The sequence below is a fragment of the Chelmon rostratus genome, chromosome 14 (genome assembly GCF_017976325.1).
Source record: "Chelmon rostratus isolate fCheRos1 chromosome 14, fCheRos1.pri, whole genome shotgun sequence".
NCBI lineage: Eukaryota > Metazoa > Chordata > Actinopteri > Chaetodontiformes > Chaetodontidae > Chelmon > Chelmon rostratus.
The window spans coordinates 15,597,482-15,618,150 of record NC_055671.1 but is presented as its reverse complement, the minus strand read 5'-3'; the positions used below and the strand labels follow the sequence as shown (position 1 = coordinate 15,618,150).

The 20,669-nt window shown below is 42.0% G+C and overlaps 1 protein-coding gene across 1 annotated transcript in view; it reads right to left on the bottom strand.

Moving 5' to 3' along the window:
- The window catches only part of LOC121617085 (actin-binding LIM protein 3-like), a 39,699-nt gene extending 20,342 nt beyond the window's left edge, over positions 1–19,357 (bottom strand). Inside the window, exons 1-6 of the mRNA XM_041952107.1 lie at positions 19,339–19,357; positions 15,552–15,716; positions 5,125–5,308; positions 1,940–2,052; positions 1,118–1,244; positions 678–771 (exon numbers count right to left, since the gene is read on the bottom strand). Of these exons, the coding sequence (XP_041808041.1) occupies positions 678–771; positions 1,118–1,244; positions 1,940–2,052; positions 5,125–5,308; positions 15,552–15,716; positions 19,339–19,357 (702 nt within the window). The remainder of the gene's footprint in view (positions 1–677; positions 772–1,117; positions 1,245–1,939; positions 2,053–5,124; positions 5,309–15,551; positions 15,717–19,338) is intronic.
- Between the last annotated feature and the right edge of the window lie 1,312 nt (positions 19,358–20,669).

Sequence of the window (20,669 nt, the reverse complement as noted above, 5' to 3'; positions counted from 1 at the left end):
AGAAAGGAAAGAAATGGAAAGAAAAGGAAAAGACAGGACAGGAAAGGAAGGGAAGGGAAATTAAATGACAAGAAAAGTAAGGATAGAAAAGGAAAGGAAAGGAAAGGAAAGGAAAGGAAAGGAAAGAAACGAAAAGGAAAGAAACGAAAAGGAAAGAATAGGACAGGGAAAGAAGGGAAAAGAAAAGAAAGAAAAGGAAAGGATAGGACAAAAAAGGAAAGGACAGAAAAAAGGAAAGGACAGGAAGGGAAAGAAAAAGAGAGGGGAAATAAATAAGGCAGAGAGAAGCAAAAGCAGATGACACAAATGAGGAAACAAGAAGAGAATGGTGATAAGAAACAGAGAAAAACAATGAGGAATGTGGAATGGTGAGAAACTCGATAAGAAATAGCAAAAAAAAAAAAAAAAAAAAAAAAACAGGAATGAAGAGAGGAGATGGGAGAGTGTCGCTTTGTTGGTTTTCCAAGGCTGCTTCGTCATCAGTCAACACTTCAGTCATTTAAAGAGGGACAGCTGCATCTTTTCACAGCTTTTTATAGAAATGACACACACACACACACAAACCCACACACTCTCTCACAAAGACACACACTGACAAAAACTGATGCACGCTCTCCCTCTTGTTCCCATCTGTCTTAAGCACACACACATGCTCACACTGGGAAAAATGCACTCACCTCAAGCACTCGGCCGCTGATGTACCTGTTACAGCTGTCACACCTGATGCCGAACTGAGCGTGGTAGTCAGTCTCACAGTAAGGTGTCCCGTCCCTGCCAGGGACAAACAAAGCAAGTCCTCACACTGAATTTACCTGCAACTGTTCCACCATTATTTATCAAGATTTTTCAGTATGAACATCTAAATAAATACTGTGGGTGTCATTTAGCTGATGAAAAGACTTGTTGTCCTGTTGCTACACAGACAGCTGTCCTGTTGAGAAAACCCTACTTTTGTAAGACTTGCTAGAAAAAATCCTATAGCTTTATTTTCAAAAACATCTATTTTATGCACATTGGCCCCAGCGCTGCAGCTTCACATACGAAATCCTGCAGCAGAAGATGCGAGTCGCTTCAGATAACCTTTGACACTGTAGATTCGGGGGATCAAGCCACCTACTTGCTGATGTACTCTCCAGTGAGCGCACAGCCACACGTTCGGCATTTAAAGCAGCTGACGTGCCACTGCCTCTCCAGAGCCAGCAGCGACTGGCCCTGCTTGATCTCCTCGCCGCAGCCTGCACAGTCTGGAGGAGAAGCGGGAAAAGCGGCACTGAGAAAACACAGCTAAGAAGATGAGAGCGGCCTGGACATTTTCAGCACTGATGCGTTTATCTCCCTTCCCGTGGTGACAGTCACACGGTCTCTGCCAGATGGAGCTACCAGAAGCAGGCTACAAGACTACCTGGAGCAGCAGGCCACCTTCTGTGTATGCGTGTGTGGGTGTGTAGCTGCAGGGAACGAGGCTATGTTTTGCAGCGTTTAGCAGGTGGACAGTAGAACTCTCCTGTTTTTTTTTTCACCTGTAGGGGTACAAACAGTCTTACATGCTGGATAAAGCACAGAGATTGAGATGAGTAGCTTTAATTAAATCAGTAGGCTACACAAAATGAAGGCCACAGATGATCCTTGCTACGGCCAGGAGGTGTGCAGTATTTTTAGCTTATCTATGTCCGACTGATATAGCCTGAAAGGATAATGCTGGTCGTATGCTATATTTTTCTTATTGCTGGCAAATCCCATGAAAAGCTGTGTCGCCAAAGCTTGAGTACGCCTCTGTGACTTTTTAAAAACACGTCAAGTGAGCCAGATGCTGCTGTAAATACTCACTACAGCACTAAATGCATATTACACTCACAAATGTGACACTACAGTGTACGTATGGTGCGGTTTGCTTGTATGTGCGTGTGCATATATTTGCGTGTGTGTGTTTGTTGCTTACAGCTTGGTCCGTGGACCTTGACGGGCTTGTCGCTGCTCAGAGTGTGTGAGCACTGCTGACACACACACTTCTTGCCACAGAAGGTCACCCTGTCTCCGATTGGGAACGGACTCCTGAGAACACACACACACACACACATACGCACATTTCGGTGAACATTTCAGTGCAGCTCTGCAGATGTGGCACTGCAGAAAGTCTGGTTCAGTTCAACCAAAATCACAAAAAATATGCACTTTGTCTCTCACCCCTCGCAGTACAGTCATCTATCTGTGTGCTTTGCAGTTTTGACACATGCAACTGATATTTTTACTGCTACAGGATTTAAATGGAACGACATTTGTGCTTCTCACAGCACTGAATTGTATTATATTGCATTGTCTTTACATTTTGACTATTTTATAACGAAGAGGTAGTGTCAGTAAAACCAAAAGACTGTGAGATCTGAGGAGTATTTGTATAGTTAGACGTAGTTTGGAGATTGTATTTTGTTCTCTGTAATTCAAAATTAACAGAGAGTGATCCTTAACTTCCACAGCACTGAAAATAATACAAATGTTTGTATTTCGAAGAGTAAATCGATGCAGATTCAGTATCCTACAAGACATATGACTGTATTTCAGATATAGGATTATATTTTAGGGCCGCTGGTGGTGTTTGGTTCCACCTACAGACACACATTAGTTTTCACAGAATAATGTTTAGCAAACAGAACTGAAATATTAATTCAAGAATAGCATAAAGTATGAATCCAGTATGTATGTCTTTTGCCTGAGGGCTCAGCTGGAGCCACACTGTGAGGGCAAAGGTGATGCTGTGGCTGAATCAAATTTTTCTCACTGTATACAAATCTGTATTCAAATCACTGCAGAGATTTTCAAAACTCCTCTGGCAGGAAATAAGGAGGCTTAACACAGATGCAGACGAATGGTAAAGTGTTTGCTGCTCCTCTACAGTCGCCTCAGAAACACTGAAAGCTCAGAGTACAAATACAATCCTGTATTTCAAAAGGTATGTTGTAATATATATATATATATATATATATATATATATATATATATATATATATATATATATATATATTGCACATTTTCATACAGTTCTAGTGTTACTGTAACTTTGGTGATGAGGCTTTGTTCACCGTTGGACTCTATCTACAGTGTGAATCTGGACTTCTGATGACAAACCTGCTAAAATACAGTCACTGTGCGTCTGTTATTTCTGTGGAAATAACAGACATAAAAATAACTGGAGGAAAATCAAGTTACATGTCTTATTGTCAAGCTGATGTGCGTCGCATTGGACATCAGGTCATAGAAACAGAAGCTCGAATTAGAACTGCCATTTCAACAATTTCAGAAATGATTCTTATATAAACTTAATCAGTGTGACTACAGTGATTGTTGCAATGATCAAACAACATTATCAATATACTGCCAAGCTCTGTGTTTACATGTCTTTCTTCAGAGTGGTTGTTGGACCAGTTTAGTTAATGCTTTGACAAACAGCCATTTGAGAGACACAATTTTATTGCAATATGCTGACACAGCCATTTTCAAAATGAATAAGCCTCATTCGCAATTTCAGCACAGTGTATTCTCATTCAGTTTGCTGGACGCACACACACACACACACGCACACACACACACACACACACACACACACACACAAGCATGCGCACACACACACCTCTGGGAACTCTGTCCAAAGACTCTCGCGCTATGTGAACCAAAACCTAATGATCCATCTCTACATAACACACTGACAGACAGTTAGCCTTTCATGTATTTACTGAGCAGCTCACCAGTCCCAATTCACTTACAGTCACTTTTATCACATTCACTCCAGCTCTGAGTGAACTGAAGTGAAGCCGGTACTTGATTTAAATATGAAAGTGGGAGCAGCCAACTACAACAGACACAAAGCATTTAAAATATTTGAAAATCTTGTTTGCTCTTGGATGTGCTTGCTCATCAGCTTCCTGCTCCGCTCTGATACACGTACCAGCAGTGCTGAACAAAAAGTGTAGTTATTTCAACAGATATTCCGATGGCAACATGAGACATGACTGAGAATATGATATATAGGCTGGGGCATCTCTGTAGTCCCACAATGCTTCATTTATGATGCTATGTTGTGACACACGTTTCCCTTTATCAAAGAATTGCAGCAACTACAATTTGGATTTGCACTTGGCCATATTGCAGTTAGTATTTTGATAAATGTTCAGCCCCACTCACCAGTGTGGGTAATTAAATGGTACAAAAACAAACAACTTATAATACTTAAAGGGGCAACCCCACTGATTTTTTATACAGCCTGTGAAAGTTGTACAATGTCTGATTAAAGTCACAGAAAAAACTGAGATAACCCTGATGACATCACCAGGGTTATCTCAGTTTTGAGACTTCAATCTTAAAACAGAAAGCCTGCAGGAAGTTAACCAGGCAGAGCGGGATGAATGACAGATGCTATCAAGCTGCATTATGGGAAGTGTAGTGTAACTGAGAATGTTTAGGTTGTGACCCATATAGGCACTAAAGCTCAGGACAGCAACTTTGATTTCCTCAAGTTCCCCAAACTTTATGGAAGTGTGACACTAAATCACCTTTAACTAGAGAGACAGCAACACACATTTCAAATATTGTACTTTACTCACTTGATCTGTTTCTTATTTTTTCCATCTGTTATTCAAGAGTGTTACATTTAATGGGCTATATCAAGTGCGATCGACTGTGAACATTTCAATTACAACATCACCTGCAGTGTGTCTGCAGCGGCTTTGGTGTGAACTGGTCCCTGAAACAGATGCAGGAATTCACTGGCCCGTAGTACTTACACATCATTGCATTTTAATTGTAAAGGGCCACCTGTGGTATGTATAGAAGTTATGAACAGTAGCTGTGAAGTCATTACACCGCAGTGTGTGGTGCTCTGTGAGAATCTCACTTGTTGCTCTTGTATTTATAGTCATAAGTTATGAATGAGGCAGTGCCAGGAGGATCCCTGAGGACACAACACATAGAGCAGTACACTAAAACGTTAAAAAGATGAAATATTTTAACTGCATGACTCCTACTCTTACTATACTTACCATCCAAACTGTATTCTAATATAACTACCCTGTGTCAGTCGGCCTATAAATGTCTGAAAATGTTGCGACTTTGCACTCAAACACTTCCCCCTACCTGCAGATGCTGCAGACGAAGCAGTGTGGATGGTATGTCCTCCCGAGGGCAGACACCACCTCTCCAGTGATGTACTGGTCACAGCTGTCACACTGGGTCCCGTAGAGCCGCTGGTAGTCCTCTGTGCAGATGTACTCGCCAGAGTGGTGGAAGAAACCAGAGTGCGCCAGATCACAGCCGCACACTGCACAGATGGAGAGAAAAAAGTGAATGAGCTCAGCTTTAGTGCTCAGAAACACAAGGCCCGGCGGCCCAGACAGAGAGAAAGCTGTAGTGCATGGCATCACTTGTGGCAGGGGTGATGACCTCTATGACCAACAGTAAAACAGTTGCCACAAAAATAAGGTAAAGACGAGGCATTGGTCATGCAAATTCATGCACAGTGTTACATAATGTTTCTAATTATAAGCCATGTCAAGCTTCTGATCACATCAACATGTGTGATCAGTGCTCCACAAGCTGCTGCTGTAACTAAGAAACTACTCTGACACAAACACCTTAATCCACTCATTTATGGTATGAGGGTCGTTGATAGGACACGCAGTCAGTGTTTTGTGCCTGTGTGTGGTGGTCGAGGGTGTGGGATTGTTCAGAGTGCAAACTGTCCTTTCCGACCTCTGGAGGGTTAATACTCTAATCTGGCTGCAGGGATTCGACCAGCAATCATCTAATCTGTCAATTTTTTACAGCATGTTACAGCTGTGCATATGAGAATATACAATGTGTGAGCCTGATTTAGTGAATTACTTTGTGTATGTTACAGCTTTTGTGCCCATTTTTTGATAATACATATTTATCATTAACTAGCTGTTTTTTTGCATGTATATTAGTAGCTCATTGGCTCTTTATTAGTCATTATAAAGCACTTGATGCTTTATTTTGCATGACCATTTTCTACAAGAGTTTGCCCTCAATAATCCTTATCAATAATAAGGCATGAACAACTGCTTTATATTGACTAATAAAGGCCAATATGCTACTAATATGTATATTAATAAACAAGTAATTGATGGTGAATATGTGTACTTTAATATAAAATGTGACCATGTTTATATTTATGGAGGCAGTGTTGTGTGATAGATGCATGTCCAGGCAAAGAGACACATGAGCACACACAGATGTGCACACTGTGCGTACTGTTTATACTGACAGCTATGATGTATGGCTTTTATTTGGCAAATGCAAAGTCCTTCAGCCAAATGATTGCTTCTGGTCCAGCTGTGCTGCGGCTGAAGAGGCCTCTGTCGAGCCGCTTGCTTTAGTTTAAAAGGAGCGGAGGGAAGACCTCAGAGAGGCGGGAAGCTCACTGTTTGTGTTTTACAGACTTTACAACAACAGGTGCCATTTGGAGGCTGCAAGCAAGCCATATCCTCATACTGTATAGTGTCACCGTTGATGCCGTCAGCATCAGCGCGTCAACACATACTAAATTTGTCACTGTGATATGACCTGCAGTGTGCAGACCCAGCCAGCGCAGGTACAAGCCGCAGTATGACAAGGGGCGCCATGATACAACCTGGATGCACTGTAAGTTAGATATCTGAAAGGCAGCCAGCGGATCAAGATATCTGACAGTGAATTGAATGTCTGGTCTCTAATTAAGCTAATGGCTCTAAACCTAGCAGAGTGAATGGATCTGATCTGATCGGAGCCAATGTGTTAAGTGGCTCAAAGAGAGCCAGAGAGAGAGAGAGAGAGAGAGAGAGATACTGTAGAGCAAGACAAACAGTCTCGCTGCCTAATATATGTGTCTATTGGAGCCAGTCTGAAGACTTAAAGACAGTAAAGCAACATTAAAGTGAGCTGTAGTACTTTTCTAAGTTGTCTTGAAATAAGCTTGGAGCCAAACACACAAATCATTTGATTTTCATGCAGACAGAAAAGCTTTGTCTGAAACTCAAAGACCAGGAAATGATGTTGCGTTAACTTTTTATTCCCTTATAAGGATAATCTTGTAATATTATGTAGATATTAACATGACATTGCTGTCCACTACACATTTCATCACTGCAATGCCTGCAATTACAATATCTCCTCTAACTGGTCATGATAAACAGCACATGCCAATTGCTGCATAGAATTGCATATTAACCAGGCAATTTAAAGTGCTTTTATTTGCCTGAGACATAAAGGCATTGAGACAAGAAAAAAAGAAAAGAAAAACAAGACAACATAGTAAGTTTTCTGGGACAGTTCAGTTAATCTGAAGATGCTGAAGTGACTTTATTCACACAGGAAAGAGAAACTAGGACGTGATTCTCAAACACTTTACAGCATTTTGTTTTGCTCTGTCTCAGATATGGTATTCCTGTCATGGCGAGGCTGCTGTCGCACAACTTTAAAATGCCAGCCTGACCTTTATCAGTCTGCCTGAGACGTTCACAGTGGAAGAATTACAGCTAACACACTCTCCAACGAATGTGCTGTACACACATGAATACGCACACGTGTATGCATATATTTGTTGTTGAGTAAAAAATGTATGTCCAGCAAATAAATAATTCATCTTTGTTTAACTATGTCCTGGCATCAAAAGCCAGTTCATGTTGATGCATATGAAGAGTAAGATGGAGTTATGTGAGTTTCCGCCAGCTGCGACAGCCTGATATACACATCTCATACAGAGACACACACTTGAGGATGCTGGCCGGGTCCTTCTCATCTATTCTCACCCTGCTGATAGCATTCACACATTCATCTGTGTCTCATTGGAAAGCTATTAAGATGTGGAGGGAAACGGGAAAGACAGGGAGCTGTTGAGGCTTGGCCTCTCTAAAGGGACCTCTGGTAAATTTGGATTTCAGATCGCGGGCCAAAAACCGTCCTCACAGAACAAGATCCATGCATGAACATTCACTCTGGCTGTGCTTACTGCTTCTTTTGTTACTCCCTGAAGAGTTTTCATGCTTTTTTCCCCTTTTTTTTACTGGTGTTTTTATTACACTAATCTTATTAGCTGTGCAAACTGCATGGCTCTAGGGATGACAGTGTCTGTCCACTTTGGTTCAGACTGAAGTATCTCAACAAGTGTTGCATGGGCTGCCATGAATGTTTGTGCAGACATTCATGGTTCCCAGATGATGACTCTGACTGACTTTGGTGACTTTTCCTCGCGTGCCACCAGGAGGTCAACCTTTGCGGTTTAAGTGAAATGTCTGTCAGATGGATTGCAATGGAATATCGCACATACATCATGATTCGTTTTAGGATTAATTTTAATAGCTGATCCCATGGCTGTTCATGTCGCGCCATCATCGGGTCAAAACTTCAGTGTGTCCTTGAAGCTTTGCTCTGCGGGCGAATGCTCGTGTCAGGATTTGGCAGTACCGCCTTGTGTCTCTTGTGTGTCTTTGGCGTCGTCACCTGCTCCCTCCTGCTGCCAGCCCACCTGCACACCTGAGGCTCATCAGACAATCAACCCCTACAGCTTTTTAATCCACTCTTTACCAGATCATCTATTGTCCACTCATGGCTCGTTTTCATACCTGTTTTTGTGAATTTTTGCCAGATTAATACTGAAACTTTGTCCTAATAAAGATGAACAATGAGCAAAGCGCAACAGATTTGATATAGAGGCTTTTTTTCTCTTAAATACAATGTTAAGGGAACATGCAGAAAGGCATGTTTGTTAACAAACCCAAATCATGTAGCAGATCAAGCAGACAAGCCAACAATATCTGTATGATGAGCATGAGGTCACAGATTGAGAATTCAAATCAAAGTTTCTCTCAAAACAATTTAACCTTTCAGGAATTACATTAGCAGTGTTCGAGTGCATCTCAGCCTAAATAATTTCATTAAGATAAAGATTTCATTTTGTGTAATTATGATAGAAGCAGGAAATGCCAGCGCAGAGAACTCCAAGAATCTAAATGAGCATGTTCCCGCCTGCTACCTCACATTATTCCCGCTCTGTCACACAACATTTTAGTCTTTCGGGGACAGTCGGGACAAATCTTCCCGCTGCCACTTGAACTTGCTGACTGAAGCTTAACGTTCAAAGTCAGTTGCCTCCATTCCAAACCCATCAAGAAACACCTTATAGGACCCCTGTGTGACCTCACCCTGACCTCTCATGACCCCACCTGTTGCCCCAAACTATGAAGGTTTTCATTAAGTCTCTGTTCTGCGGAGTCAGCACTAACCAGACAGTCACACACTTTAAGGCATTAAATGATTAAGATCCCAATAATCAGTCTGTAACTTTCATTTATGCAAAACCTCAAGTGAATTCAGCCTCCACTGGTTTATGCTTGATGTGAGGTGAGGATAGTGGTTCCCAAAGTGGGAGCACAGAGCCGCTGCAGAGGGTTGATGAATGATGTAACTAATCACATTATTAACTGCTGCTTTGCACTGCAATAGTGGCTGCCACTGAGAGACCGTTGATGTAATTGGTTCCACCTGTGTTTCACTTGCAGTCAAAAATGTATGATGGAATTAAAGGTCTATGACTGATGAATTCGGGAACAATAAAGACACAGGAGATGCTGGCAAGGCTGCTCTCAGAAGGTCAAGCAAACACATCAGTCAAATATACAACATGACCAACCCTACGTGGTCTCAAGTTCACTGCTGACACGCAGCACTGCGGCAGTTTGGACAATGCTTTATTTGCCATTTTTGTTTCCACTTCAAAAATAACGGCATACTGGAAAACATTTGGCTGTCACAGGGACATAAGCCAGACTCTAAACAGCGCCTGAAAGGTTTATCAAAAGCTTGAACGGTCAGAAATTCTACTCAACAGCATCTACCGAGCCCAATCCCAAACTGAACCGTTGACGACGAGAAAAATTGTTCCAAAATCTGAATGTGTTCCAACTGGTTTTCCATGAAGTGAACACCGAATGTAATAGTAGTTTTGATATATTTTGCAGACAAAAGCTCTGTTTTGAGGAACTAAATTTTTAATTTTGATAGTGATAGTTTATGTGGGGTTATCTTTCTTATCATTCTAATTTCCTACTGGCCGACAAACAGTGAAAAGAAACAGCTTGGAGAGACAGGCAGTAGAACATAAGTGTCAGGTCACAAATAAATACAAATCAATAAAGAAAAAAATTATGCTTAGTGTGTTTTCTTTCTCCTCCCTTTTACCCCAGAAGCTACCCTCCTCTTCACTCTCTGCTCCATCAGTTTCACTCCTCGCCAGCCTCCTACTTTCCCACCCTTCTGCTCATCAGGGGGCAGGTTCAGCTGCAGTTCATCAGAGGCGCTGAAGTATTTAAATACTTTTCTTCTACATCTGTTAACAGTGATTTGTAGCCTATTAGAGGGAAGCGCTCGAGGTCTGGACACACAGATACACAAACACACACACAATTGGCAGAAAGACAACAGACAATGATTTCTTTGTTTGCTGCTGGCGGCACAAGGGAAGGGTCGAGGGACTGGAAGAAACAGGCAAAGGGAGAAACAGACTGATAAAGAAAGGATACAAATGAAGATGGATGCAAGAAGCAAGAACTCCTGGAGGCCTGACACACATGTTGACTGTCTCATCTTTCTGATTTAGCTGCTGGATATAATTAAAAAAAAAGAAGAAAAAAAAACATACAAGCGTGCACAGAAACACACAGAAACACAAGCGCACTGGCCCACTGTGCAAATACTCATGCGAGGACACACACAAAAGAGTGCTGCGCAGCTGAGCTGATCCAGCGGTTAATGCTTCACAGTTTGTCCTTGAAGTCTATTCTGAAGAAAGAGGCAGGCCATCCGTGACTGTCTGTACGGCTGAGAGTGCACTAATACTGATAAAATGCACTGAATCTCGCTCCTGGTGGATGCTGAAACACAAACTTGTTTCCAACCAAAGTGGGTCAGGCTTTGCAGTAAGACCGACTATGCAAGAAGAAGAATCATATGAGTCTGTTTTATATTCTGTTGAGAAGGTAAAGACCCTGCAGTTGTACAATCCATCCAAATAAATTAGTGTGCATCGGCTGCACATCATCTTCGAGGGGGGGACTCCGTAACTGAAAAATGGGATTTGAATGGTATAACAGACTCATCTCTAAAAGCTTTGTGAAATGTTTGGCTGCACAGTGAGAATCAGACTATTTGTCCTTTTTTTCAGTAATGACTGAGCTTGTTCTTTGCAGAAGACATGCTTTAAGGTCACAGATGATGTGTACATGGTTCAATTTTATGGTGAAGAAAAGGAGAAGAGAGGATTTTCAATTTTAGACACGAGGCTAAGACGAGACGAGAAGAAAGGCAAGATGGGAGTCGAGGGAGAGATTAGAGGAAGAGGAAAAGAGAAAGCATCATATGTGAGGAGAAAGGGAAGCAAACAGCAAAGTGAGGGGATGAGGATGTGGAGGGGGGGAGGCCCAGGGGAGGTATCAATGGGGCTATCGATCTGTCCATCCAGCACACGTCTGCCGTCCTGTCACTGTCTTCCCTCATCTATACGCATCATCAACATAGGATGGATTTCCTCCATGTAGCTCCTTTGCATTTGCATGAGTGCGATCAGGACGGATGGATCAAAGGGGAAGGTAGCAGGAAAGCAGGAAGGGAGAAAAGGGGAAGTCTCACCAGTGTGCAGTCTAACCGAGATAGTGTTCGGTGTCAGCAGTACATATATGCGTCACGATATGGATCTCACTACATTGTTTGAACTGGGAGAGAATGTGGTTTTCAGTGGCTTAGTATTAACATTTATCAGTCAAACTGAGGAGTTGTGACTGCATATTTGCATGCCCAGCAGGACATGGAGATAATATTCCAAATAAAACTGGCATCATTTGCTCTAAAATGAGGGCAAATTTATGAATGTGTTCCATATTTTATGAGAGACTTTATTAGACCAGAAAGATTTTTTTTGCAGAGTTGCATTTTTTTCTTTTATGAGCGATCAGCCTTGTCGGAAACTTCATTTATATGCACTCTGTTCTTTGCTCTTATTGTTCTGACAGAAAAGTTTCAGCGGTAAAATCAAAAGTTTCAATCTAAATGTCTCATGTGGGATATTTACTTGTAGGAACAGTTTGTGGTGGTTTGTGTTACAGTCACTTTTATGAAAAGACGTCCAATTTTACTTGCAGATGTCAAGGTGGTTGGGAAAAACAAACATACCCTGAGAAGTTGTCTCCTCTACAATCAGAGATTTTGCCAAATCTTTCTAACGATTCTATCCACATCACCCACCCCTGTAAGACCTGATTTTTATGATTTGGCTGCCAGTTTTATTTTAAAAATTACATATTTCAAAATTTTAAAACATTTAAAAACATTCGACTTCAGCTTAAATGTGGAGTTGTCCTGAAATGCAAATCACTAATACAAAAAAAAAGTAGCTGCCTAGCACTGCAGCCATGCTAGCACCTCTGTGAGGCTCTAATTCTGCACAGTGGTTTGTGCTTTGAGCTAAATGCTAACATCTGTATGCTAGCATGTTCACAATAACAAGGCTAAAATGCTGATGTATGCATGTTAATGAGTGTCATTAGGTTTGCAGGTATTTGGCAAGCATTCTCGGAATGACAATGCTAACATGCTAATGTATAGCAAGTATGATGTGTACCATTTAGCATGTTAGTATGCTAGCATTTATGGCTAATTAGCAATGAGCACAAAACAAAGCTCAGATTCATGGGGATGTTGTTTGGTTTGCAGGTATTTATCTTACAATGCTAACTTGATTATGTTTAGGAGGTAATATTCACCATTTTGTCTATTTAATGCATCAGGAAGCACCATTACTACAGCTAACAGCACTAAACACAAAGTACAACTGCTGGTGATCAGGATGTCATTAGATTTGTAGGTGTTTTGGTCATAAACAGGACAAATTTTGACCTGGTGATGATGCTGGATGAAAAATTTCATGGCAAATCAACCAAGTTGTTGAGACATTTCAGTTTGGACCAAAGTGGTGGAGTAACTAATTAACCACCAGCACGGAGAAAAAATAACCAAATAGTCAATTTTCATTGCATAGCGCCAACATCCAACTTCTTCAAATACATAAAAAATGTTCTATTGAAATGATGAGAAAAAGTTTATGGACCAAGCACAACTCTATACTCTCCAAAGCCACACCACTTGAATTAGTTACTACACTATCCAATAAAAGACAATCTCCTATCACACACAAACACACGGGGTTGCTGTCTCATCTATCTCACTCTGCTCGCCTGTTTCTGTTCCTCATTCAATTCAAATCTCCTCTTTCCTCGTTCCTCTCTCTTCAATCCCACGTAGCCACACAAACAGGAGATTACACTGTGACCAAACAAAGACGCTGCCACTCTCTGACATTCACAGCTACAAACAAAGAATGTGAGACAAGAGAGTGACAGAGAGGGGGAGGAAAGACGAGGAAAAAATAATGAGCGGAAGAGAAAAAAAACCACAGGCCTGTGTGCTAAAAGCTGACAATTTGATTCTTGTCCACTTCATCAGCTGATGTCTACTCAGCCCACGCTCCATTAGCTAAAAGTCATTAAGCTTACTCTGCAAGATCAATTGTCCATAATAATAAATACTTTAATATCAAAGAGAGAACGCTTCCGTCAATAAATCTCGCTTGTGTCCTGTCGGAGCGAGCGAGTGCTCGGCTGAGCAAACAATCAGTCAATTAGGAAATCTAATATACAAACAAACAAACAGTACAAGCTGTTGTTTCAGCTCAGGTTATTTTTAAGATCTGCAATGTTGCAAGATGTGTTTCGTAAAAATAATTAAATAAATAAAACCAGAAGGACCTCCTCTTTGGTGCTCTGTGGCTGAGCGCATTCAGGCGATGCTGCTGGCAGATCAAACGGAGACAACAGTGTTGTCTTGCAGCACGCTTTGGGACCGTGCGGGTCCCGGCCTGCGAAAGGAGGTTAGCTGGTTGGAGTCTGACTACGGGCTGGAAACCTGCTGACTAAACTGCTAAGCTAGCTGCTGACTCCAGACCTCTATTTGTGCGTTCTGTCCCACCTTCTCACTGGTGGAGCTCAAACATGCAAAGACGCACGTGCAGCAGAGGCGCACAAACACTCATATGTGCATAACATAACACACACACACACTCAGATATATGGATATATGGAATTTAGATGTGTGTTAACACCTCCAGCTCGACTTCCGCTGTTCATTTTCATGTGGAATGTCGACAGTTGCACAGTTTTATTTCTGCTCAGGAAAGTAGGGACCTAATACAAGTCCTGCTTTATCATTTCATTAATTTAGGGTACATTGTTAAGTAACGTAAGCTATTTTGCATATTCTATGAGCACCTAAACTGTACATATCATATATACGTTATTATAAAAACATGAATTCCTAACAAAACATTCAGCCTGGTTCCATTTCCTTTTAGTCTACATGTATGTATATTAATCAATATTTAAAACATTTGATCATGGATTTCATTGTTACTCCTTCTTTACAAACAATAAAACACAAGCGTGATTAGCATGGGTAGCATCTAGATACAAGAACGCAGCAAAGCAGACTTTTGAGGCATTTCACAAGCTGTATCCTCCAAATTCTGCAAAGCTTTACACACAGACAAAAACTTGGTGTCGTGGCTCGTCTTTAAAGGAATAGTTTGACATTTTGGGAAGTATACTTATTTGCTTTCTTGCCAAGAGTAAGATTAGATTAATCTCATGTCTGTACGCTAAATATGAAGCTAGAGCCGGCGAGCGATAATCTTAGCTTAGCATAAAGAGTGGAAGCAGGGGGAAATCATTTTTACATTCTGTTTGTGTCGAGATAAAACAAACAAGATTCAACAAAATTCAAAGGTTCTTTTTGTTAACTTTGGACTGAGCTAAACTAGCTGTTTGCCCCTGCTTGCACGCATTATGCTAAGCTAAGCTAATTGGCTGCTCCCGCTAGGCTCATATTTAGCATACTGACATAAGAGCGGTGTCAATTTTCTCATTTAATTCTCAGCAATAAATCAAGCATACATATTTTCCAAAATGTTGAGCTACTCCTTTAAAGAGTCAGAAAGGAGAAATCTCAGGGGCTTCATGTAATCACTAAAGGCTTCAAATATATAAATAATAAGAGGAAAAAGCAATGTATGCGATTGCGATCTCTAATTTTTCTTGGTTGCATAATTGGCTTTGTTGATAGCAGACTGATTTTGGTTAATACAATACAGTTTGTGATTGACTTTGATCTTGGTGAAGTCATTTCACTTCCTATTTCAGTGATCATTGATTCAATTGTGCTGGTTCCTTCTTGTCTGAGTACTGGTAATTATTTAATATTTAATTATGCAAATTGATGTGGGTGGAATCCACACATGGAGAAAGATGCACTAGTCCAAGATTGAAAAATACATGAATATGAAGTGTTGTGTGTGGGAGACTGGAGGCGGATGTGAGTGTATGTACATATGTGTGCACGTGAGGAGGTGTTAATGCGCATGTTTGTGTGTGTGTGTAGGTGTGCCTTTTTTTTTTTTTTTTTACCTTGGCAGGTGAAGCAGTGAACGTGGAAGTGTGTGTTTTTGACTCGCACCACCTCGCCACGACAAACCTCCCCGCAGCGCTCGCACACGATGGCCGAGTTTCCACGGCTGGAGAGAGGAGAGCTGCTGTTGTTGTTTCCTCCATAAAGACCTGCCTGGTACTGAACTGCAGAGGAGAGGAGAGGAGGCGAGAAGGAGAGGAGGAGAGGAGAGGAGAGGAGAGATCAAAAACATGTCACTTATTGTCATTTTGAGGCCCTTCCTTTTGTCTTCCTTTCAAACATGTGATCAAAGTCTGATAAAAATGTGGAACGCCACATAAAGATGAGAGAGCTGATGCATTTTTTTCTTGTCTTGTTACGGGAACATGTCACAAAGTAGAAACAAATCAGATCCACAAGTCGGCTAAATGTAATTCTCAAACATCAGTAAAGATGTTGATTTCTTCTCCTGCTTATAAAAAAAAAAAAATCAATTTGCCCTTTTCATGACACTTTTCTCAAATGTCACACAACCAATCCTGCTGGATCAATATGACAAAAACGCAAAAATAAATACAAAATAAACATGGAGGCAGACGCGCGCTCGCAAACAGTCACACGCACACTGGTCTGAAGGTTTAGAAGAGACGGAGGAGGCTTAGTGATTGGCTTTGTAGCTAGTAGCAGCTCCTGGAAAGCCTGTTAGTCTGCCAGGAGGATCAGCACGACTTACAACCATTCATTTGCAGGTAGTGGTTTAAGACAGAGAGACAGGCAGGTAGACAGACAGACAGACAGACAGACAGACAGGAGGCCTTAAGTTTCTTACACACAGGTACTTATGTACTGTATTGCTGTATTGTTGCAGTTTGCTGTTGCAACTATTGCACTTCACAAATGTGCATGAATGTATCACACTGTGCATTTGTGCACTTTACTAATTATCCTACATTTCCATTCAACTTTTGTTCTCCAGTTCTATCGGCACACACACATTGTGCATTGCATCTTGTGCATATGAAAACAAAGCTTTGAATTTTTGAATCTTGAAATACATCCAAAACATGACAAGCACACACACTTTGAGAGACGGGAGAGGTCACAGTGGAGGTTACACCTCTTTCATCCTTGCTTATGAAACCGGTCAAATCCCTCTTGGGGAAACAAGTCCTTTCTTTACACTGTCTGAAACACGCACGCACACACACTCTCACACATACAGCTCTGTCCCTGTCATGACAAGACAGTAACACAAAAGGCCAGTGGAGTGAATGGATTTCACTGACTGGTTGCACATTTGATCAATATTGATTTTGAATTCCTGTAACACTCAGCTGCACCCAGTGTGCAACAATCTGAGCAACGGTTCTACTGTATAATACTCAATTCAATTACATTACAGTTAATGCTGCTGCATCCCACAGTATTATGCAATGGTCGCACACACACATGCGTACACACGCACACACAAACACACACACACACTCACACCATGCTGGCAGGTTAAGCTGATGACAGCAGGAGAGAGACAGAGCTGTGGATCTATAAATGTTTTCAGGAGAAAAAAAATGGTAAAACTGGGACAAAAATGTTTTCTAACAAAATGTATCATCAGTCTGTGTGTGTGTGTGTGTGTGTGTGTGTGTGTGTGCACCAAAGAAGCTGGCATTGGTTCTGTAGCCAGATGGCAGCACAAGGACTGGAACCACAGACGCAGAAAGATCTGAGCCACCTGTGTGTGTTTGTGCATGTGTGTGTGTGTGTGTGAGAGAGAGAGAGATTGAATGTGTATTTTGTGTGTGTGTGTGTGTGTGTGTGTGTGTGTGTGTGTGTGTTTGTTCTCATTGGTAGGTTTAAATCTTGTATGTTCTAGTTTTTGGAACTGATGAAGGTGAAAACATGTAGCTTGTGCATAGACATGTACAGTATGTACTTCAATGTGTGTGTGTGTGCGTGTGTGTGTGTGTGTGTGTGTGTGTATTGTCTTGATATAACAGACCAACAGACAGGTCTCTAACTGCTGTGTCATGTTACGACCCCTCGTCACATGTTGCAGATTTTGCTGAACAGACATTTTCCATCATTTCCTTTAACTTTATTTGCTCAGTCTACCCACAAACACACACACGCGCGCACACACACACACGCAGTATAATGCCCTGTATAACCTCTGTCTCTCTCTGTTGTTGTTAGAAACTGTAATTTTGCATCAATTTAAAAAAACAGAAAGAGCTTTTTTTTACTCCTCAGTTGGTTTAATTTTTTATTTTATAGGCTTTAAGATGTAAAATTTATGTATGGTTGAAATTATTGATTTAAAAAAAGGGCGTGCAGCTGAACTTCATCTCTTCTGCTTGATAAATCTGTTTGCTTGTGACCTCTCAGATTTACCACGTGACTCCGTGAGGGGTGTGATTTCTTTTCTCTCACGGTTGGATTTGAATGAATAATTTGCCTGAAAAAAGCACAGATTTAGAATATCTAGAAAATATTAACCTGTTAATAGTCTGCAGACCCCCCAGCTTTATTTTGAGACCACATGGGGGGCTCCAAACCCCAGGTTGGGAACACTGGTCTACATTAAAACAAATGCTGATAAGAACAAGGTATCAGGATGCTGCTCCTCCTCTTGCTGACCTTATGGTGGTGTGTTACAGCAGGGAAAACATCTCGGATCCCACGCATTTAATTTTCCTTAAAAAAGAAAAAGAAATTGAATGTCTCCTCTATTTCCCCACTATTCCCCCTTGTGGCTTCAAAGCACTGCTTGACAGCATCACATATTCATTCTGACCTTTGACCTGCGGGATAAACAGCCTGGATAAAAACCAATAAAGGTCTCTCGCAGTGTGCACCAAAGCAGTCAGCCAAAAGATAATCCTCTTCTTTTCTGTGGGAGATTTTTGGGGTTACAGTCGCTCAGCCAGGGCCCCTCTGCTACGCTGACATGGTTGTATCAGAGTGTTTCCGCACCGAAGCCCTAAAAAGGTTAAATCTCCCTTGGATGAGAGGTATAAAGCTGAGAGGCTGCTAGGAGGTGTAAGTGCACCGTGCTGTGTCAAGTCTGCAGAGCCTCTTTGATTTTTGAGAAATAGATTTTGGGATTTAGTGGTTTCACGTTAATAAAAACCTGCTTTTGAGTGGTTCTTTGTTTAGACGTTGGGACATTTTAATATGTGCCTGGCACAGTGTGCAGCTCTGCTCCATTGTCTTCCAGCTACGAGCAGCTTCCTTTCTCCTCTGCAGAATATCTGAGTGGCTGTTTCCTGACCGCCTTACTTGACTGTTATTGACTGCAATGAGTCCTGGTTTCTAAAAAGATTTTCTGCCACAAAAAAAACCCAAATGCTTGAGGAGCAGTTTTACATGCATCTGTTAGTGATGGATTAAATGATTGGGTGCTGTGACTGTGGGAATTTCTTCAGCGGAGGAATCCCTGGTTGTTACCAGAACCACAGAAATCTATTTCAATTCAAACACACTGCTTAACACAACACACACACACACAAACACACACACACACACACACACACACAATGATGAGCATGGCCGGCTATCAATACAACAATATCAGCCTCTGTTTCTAACCTTCACTGACAGAGAATGACATGATGAAATACAGTGTCAATAAGGGAGTCAGTGATCAATAACCTCATTGAGGGGCTGTTTATGTCTACTTCAAGTTAAACCCTCCCTGGATACTATGTTATTGATTAGGCAGACGCCTACACACACTCTCTCTCACACACAGCGTGCACATGCTCGCCTTAAACTCATCAAACACAGCACACATACACACTCTCTTACCATTTGTCGGTCCACTCATGATGTGAAGTGGAAGTCCAACAGCTCAGAGTGTGTGTCAGTCAGTTCAGTTAAGTCTCCAGCACCGGGACGAAAGCTCCAGATATGACCGAGCACTCCTGTCAACTCTCTCTGTCCCTGTCCGACTCTAAACTCTCCCTCCCTCCCTCCCTCCCAGCCTGGAAAGGGCTTTCCCTGCTCCTCCTGGCAAGCGGATTATACTTCCAGGCGGCAGACTACTGTACCCCTCCACCCTGCGTAAAGGCAGCCGGTTGAGGAATTAAATCGAAACTGACTGGTACCATCCTCCTCCTCCTCGCGCCTTCAGCTCCGGTCTCCCCCACCCAACAAACCCCAGCGGTCCTGTGCGTCGGCGCAGAGGCGTCCATCCCCGCCCTGGACAGTCAGTGCGCTCCGGCGGGCGCCCGCATGCCTGTGCGCTCCGGTGCGAGGGCTGAAATGCTGGATGATGAGTTTCTGAGGGGCTTTCACGGACTGGCAGCAGAAAGAGCGTCTCTCGCCGGCCGGGATGAGCTCCTCCCGCGGTGCCAGAGCGCCGAATAGCGTCTGAGCTCCAAACTGCCGGCGAGAGTCACCAGGCGCAGCGGTCATATGGCTCAGTTATGACCCCAGGGTGGTCTAATAAAAATAACTGTGTTCAGTGCTTTAATCTTTCACTGCCAGATATAGGAAACAAGCCAAACGGCCATGATTAGAAATAAAACCACCACACTAAGGAACGAAAAAGAAAAGTTACAGTTTTTAATCTTAGCAAAGCAAACAACAGGTAAAAAGAAACGGAGATGAGACAAAAGAGTTAAGACATATACAAGATATACATTATTTAAGAAAACAACTTAAGATGATTTATTGATGAGCTGACACTTAACAACAGTAAATCATTCCTTTCTGACATTAACCTGACAGCATATAACAGAGCTGGCTATGGACTGACAAATACTGTTCATAACACACAACAGGTAGACAATTTAGACCGCTGGGCCCAGCTGGACTGTGATTGGCTGCAGGTCCCAGCCTCACCAGCCAATGGCACGAAGGAAGAGGAGGACCACAGGGCGTGAGGAGCAACACCGCACGTATGAACACATTTTATCAGCTGCACATTCACCTATGGGGGAGAAGTGTCATATGGGTGTTAATTACCAGTGGATCTCTCTCGGGATTTTATGTGAGACGCCGTTTTGTTTGTAATTTGGTATTTTGTCGGTCCTGTGTGGTGTAAATGTAATATCCCTGTAATGTTCCAATCAGGAAAGTGTGTCAATGGCTCTCCATAGTCAGCTAAAGGTGGCCTGATTGTGGGCCACTTGAAT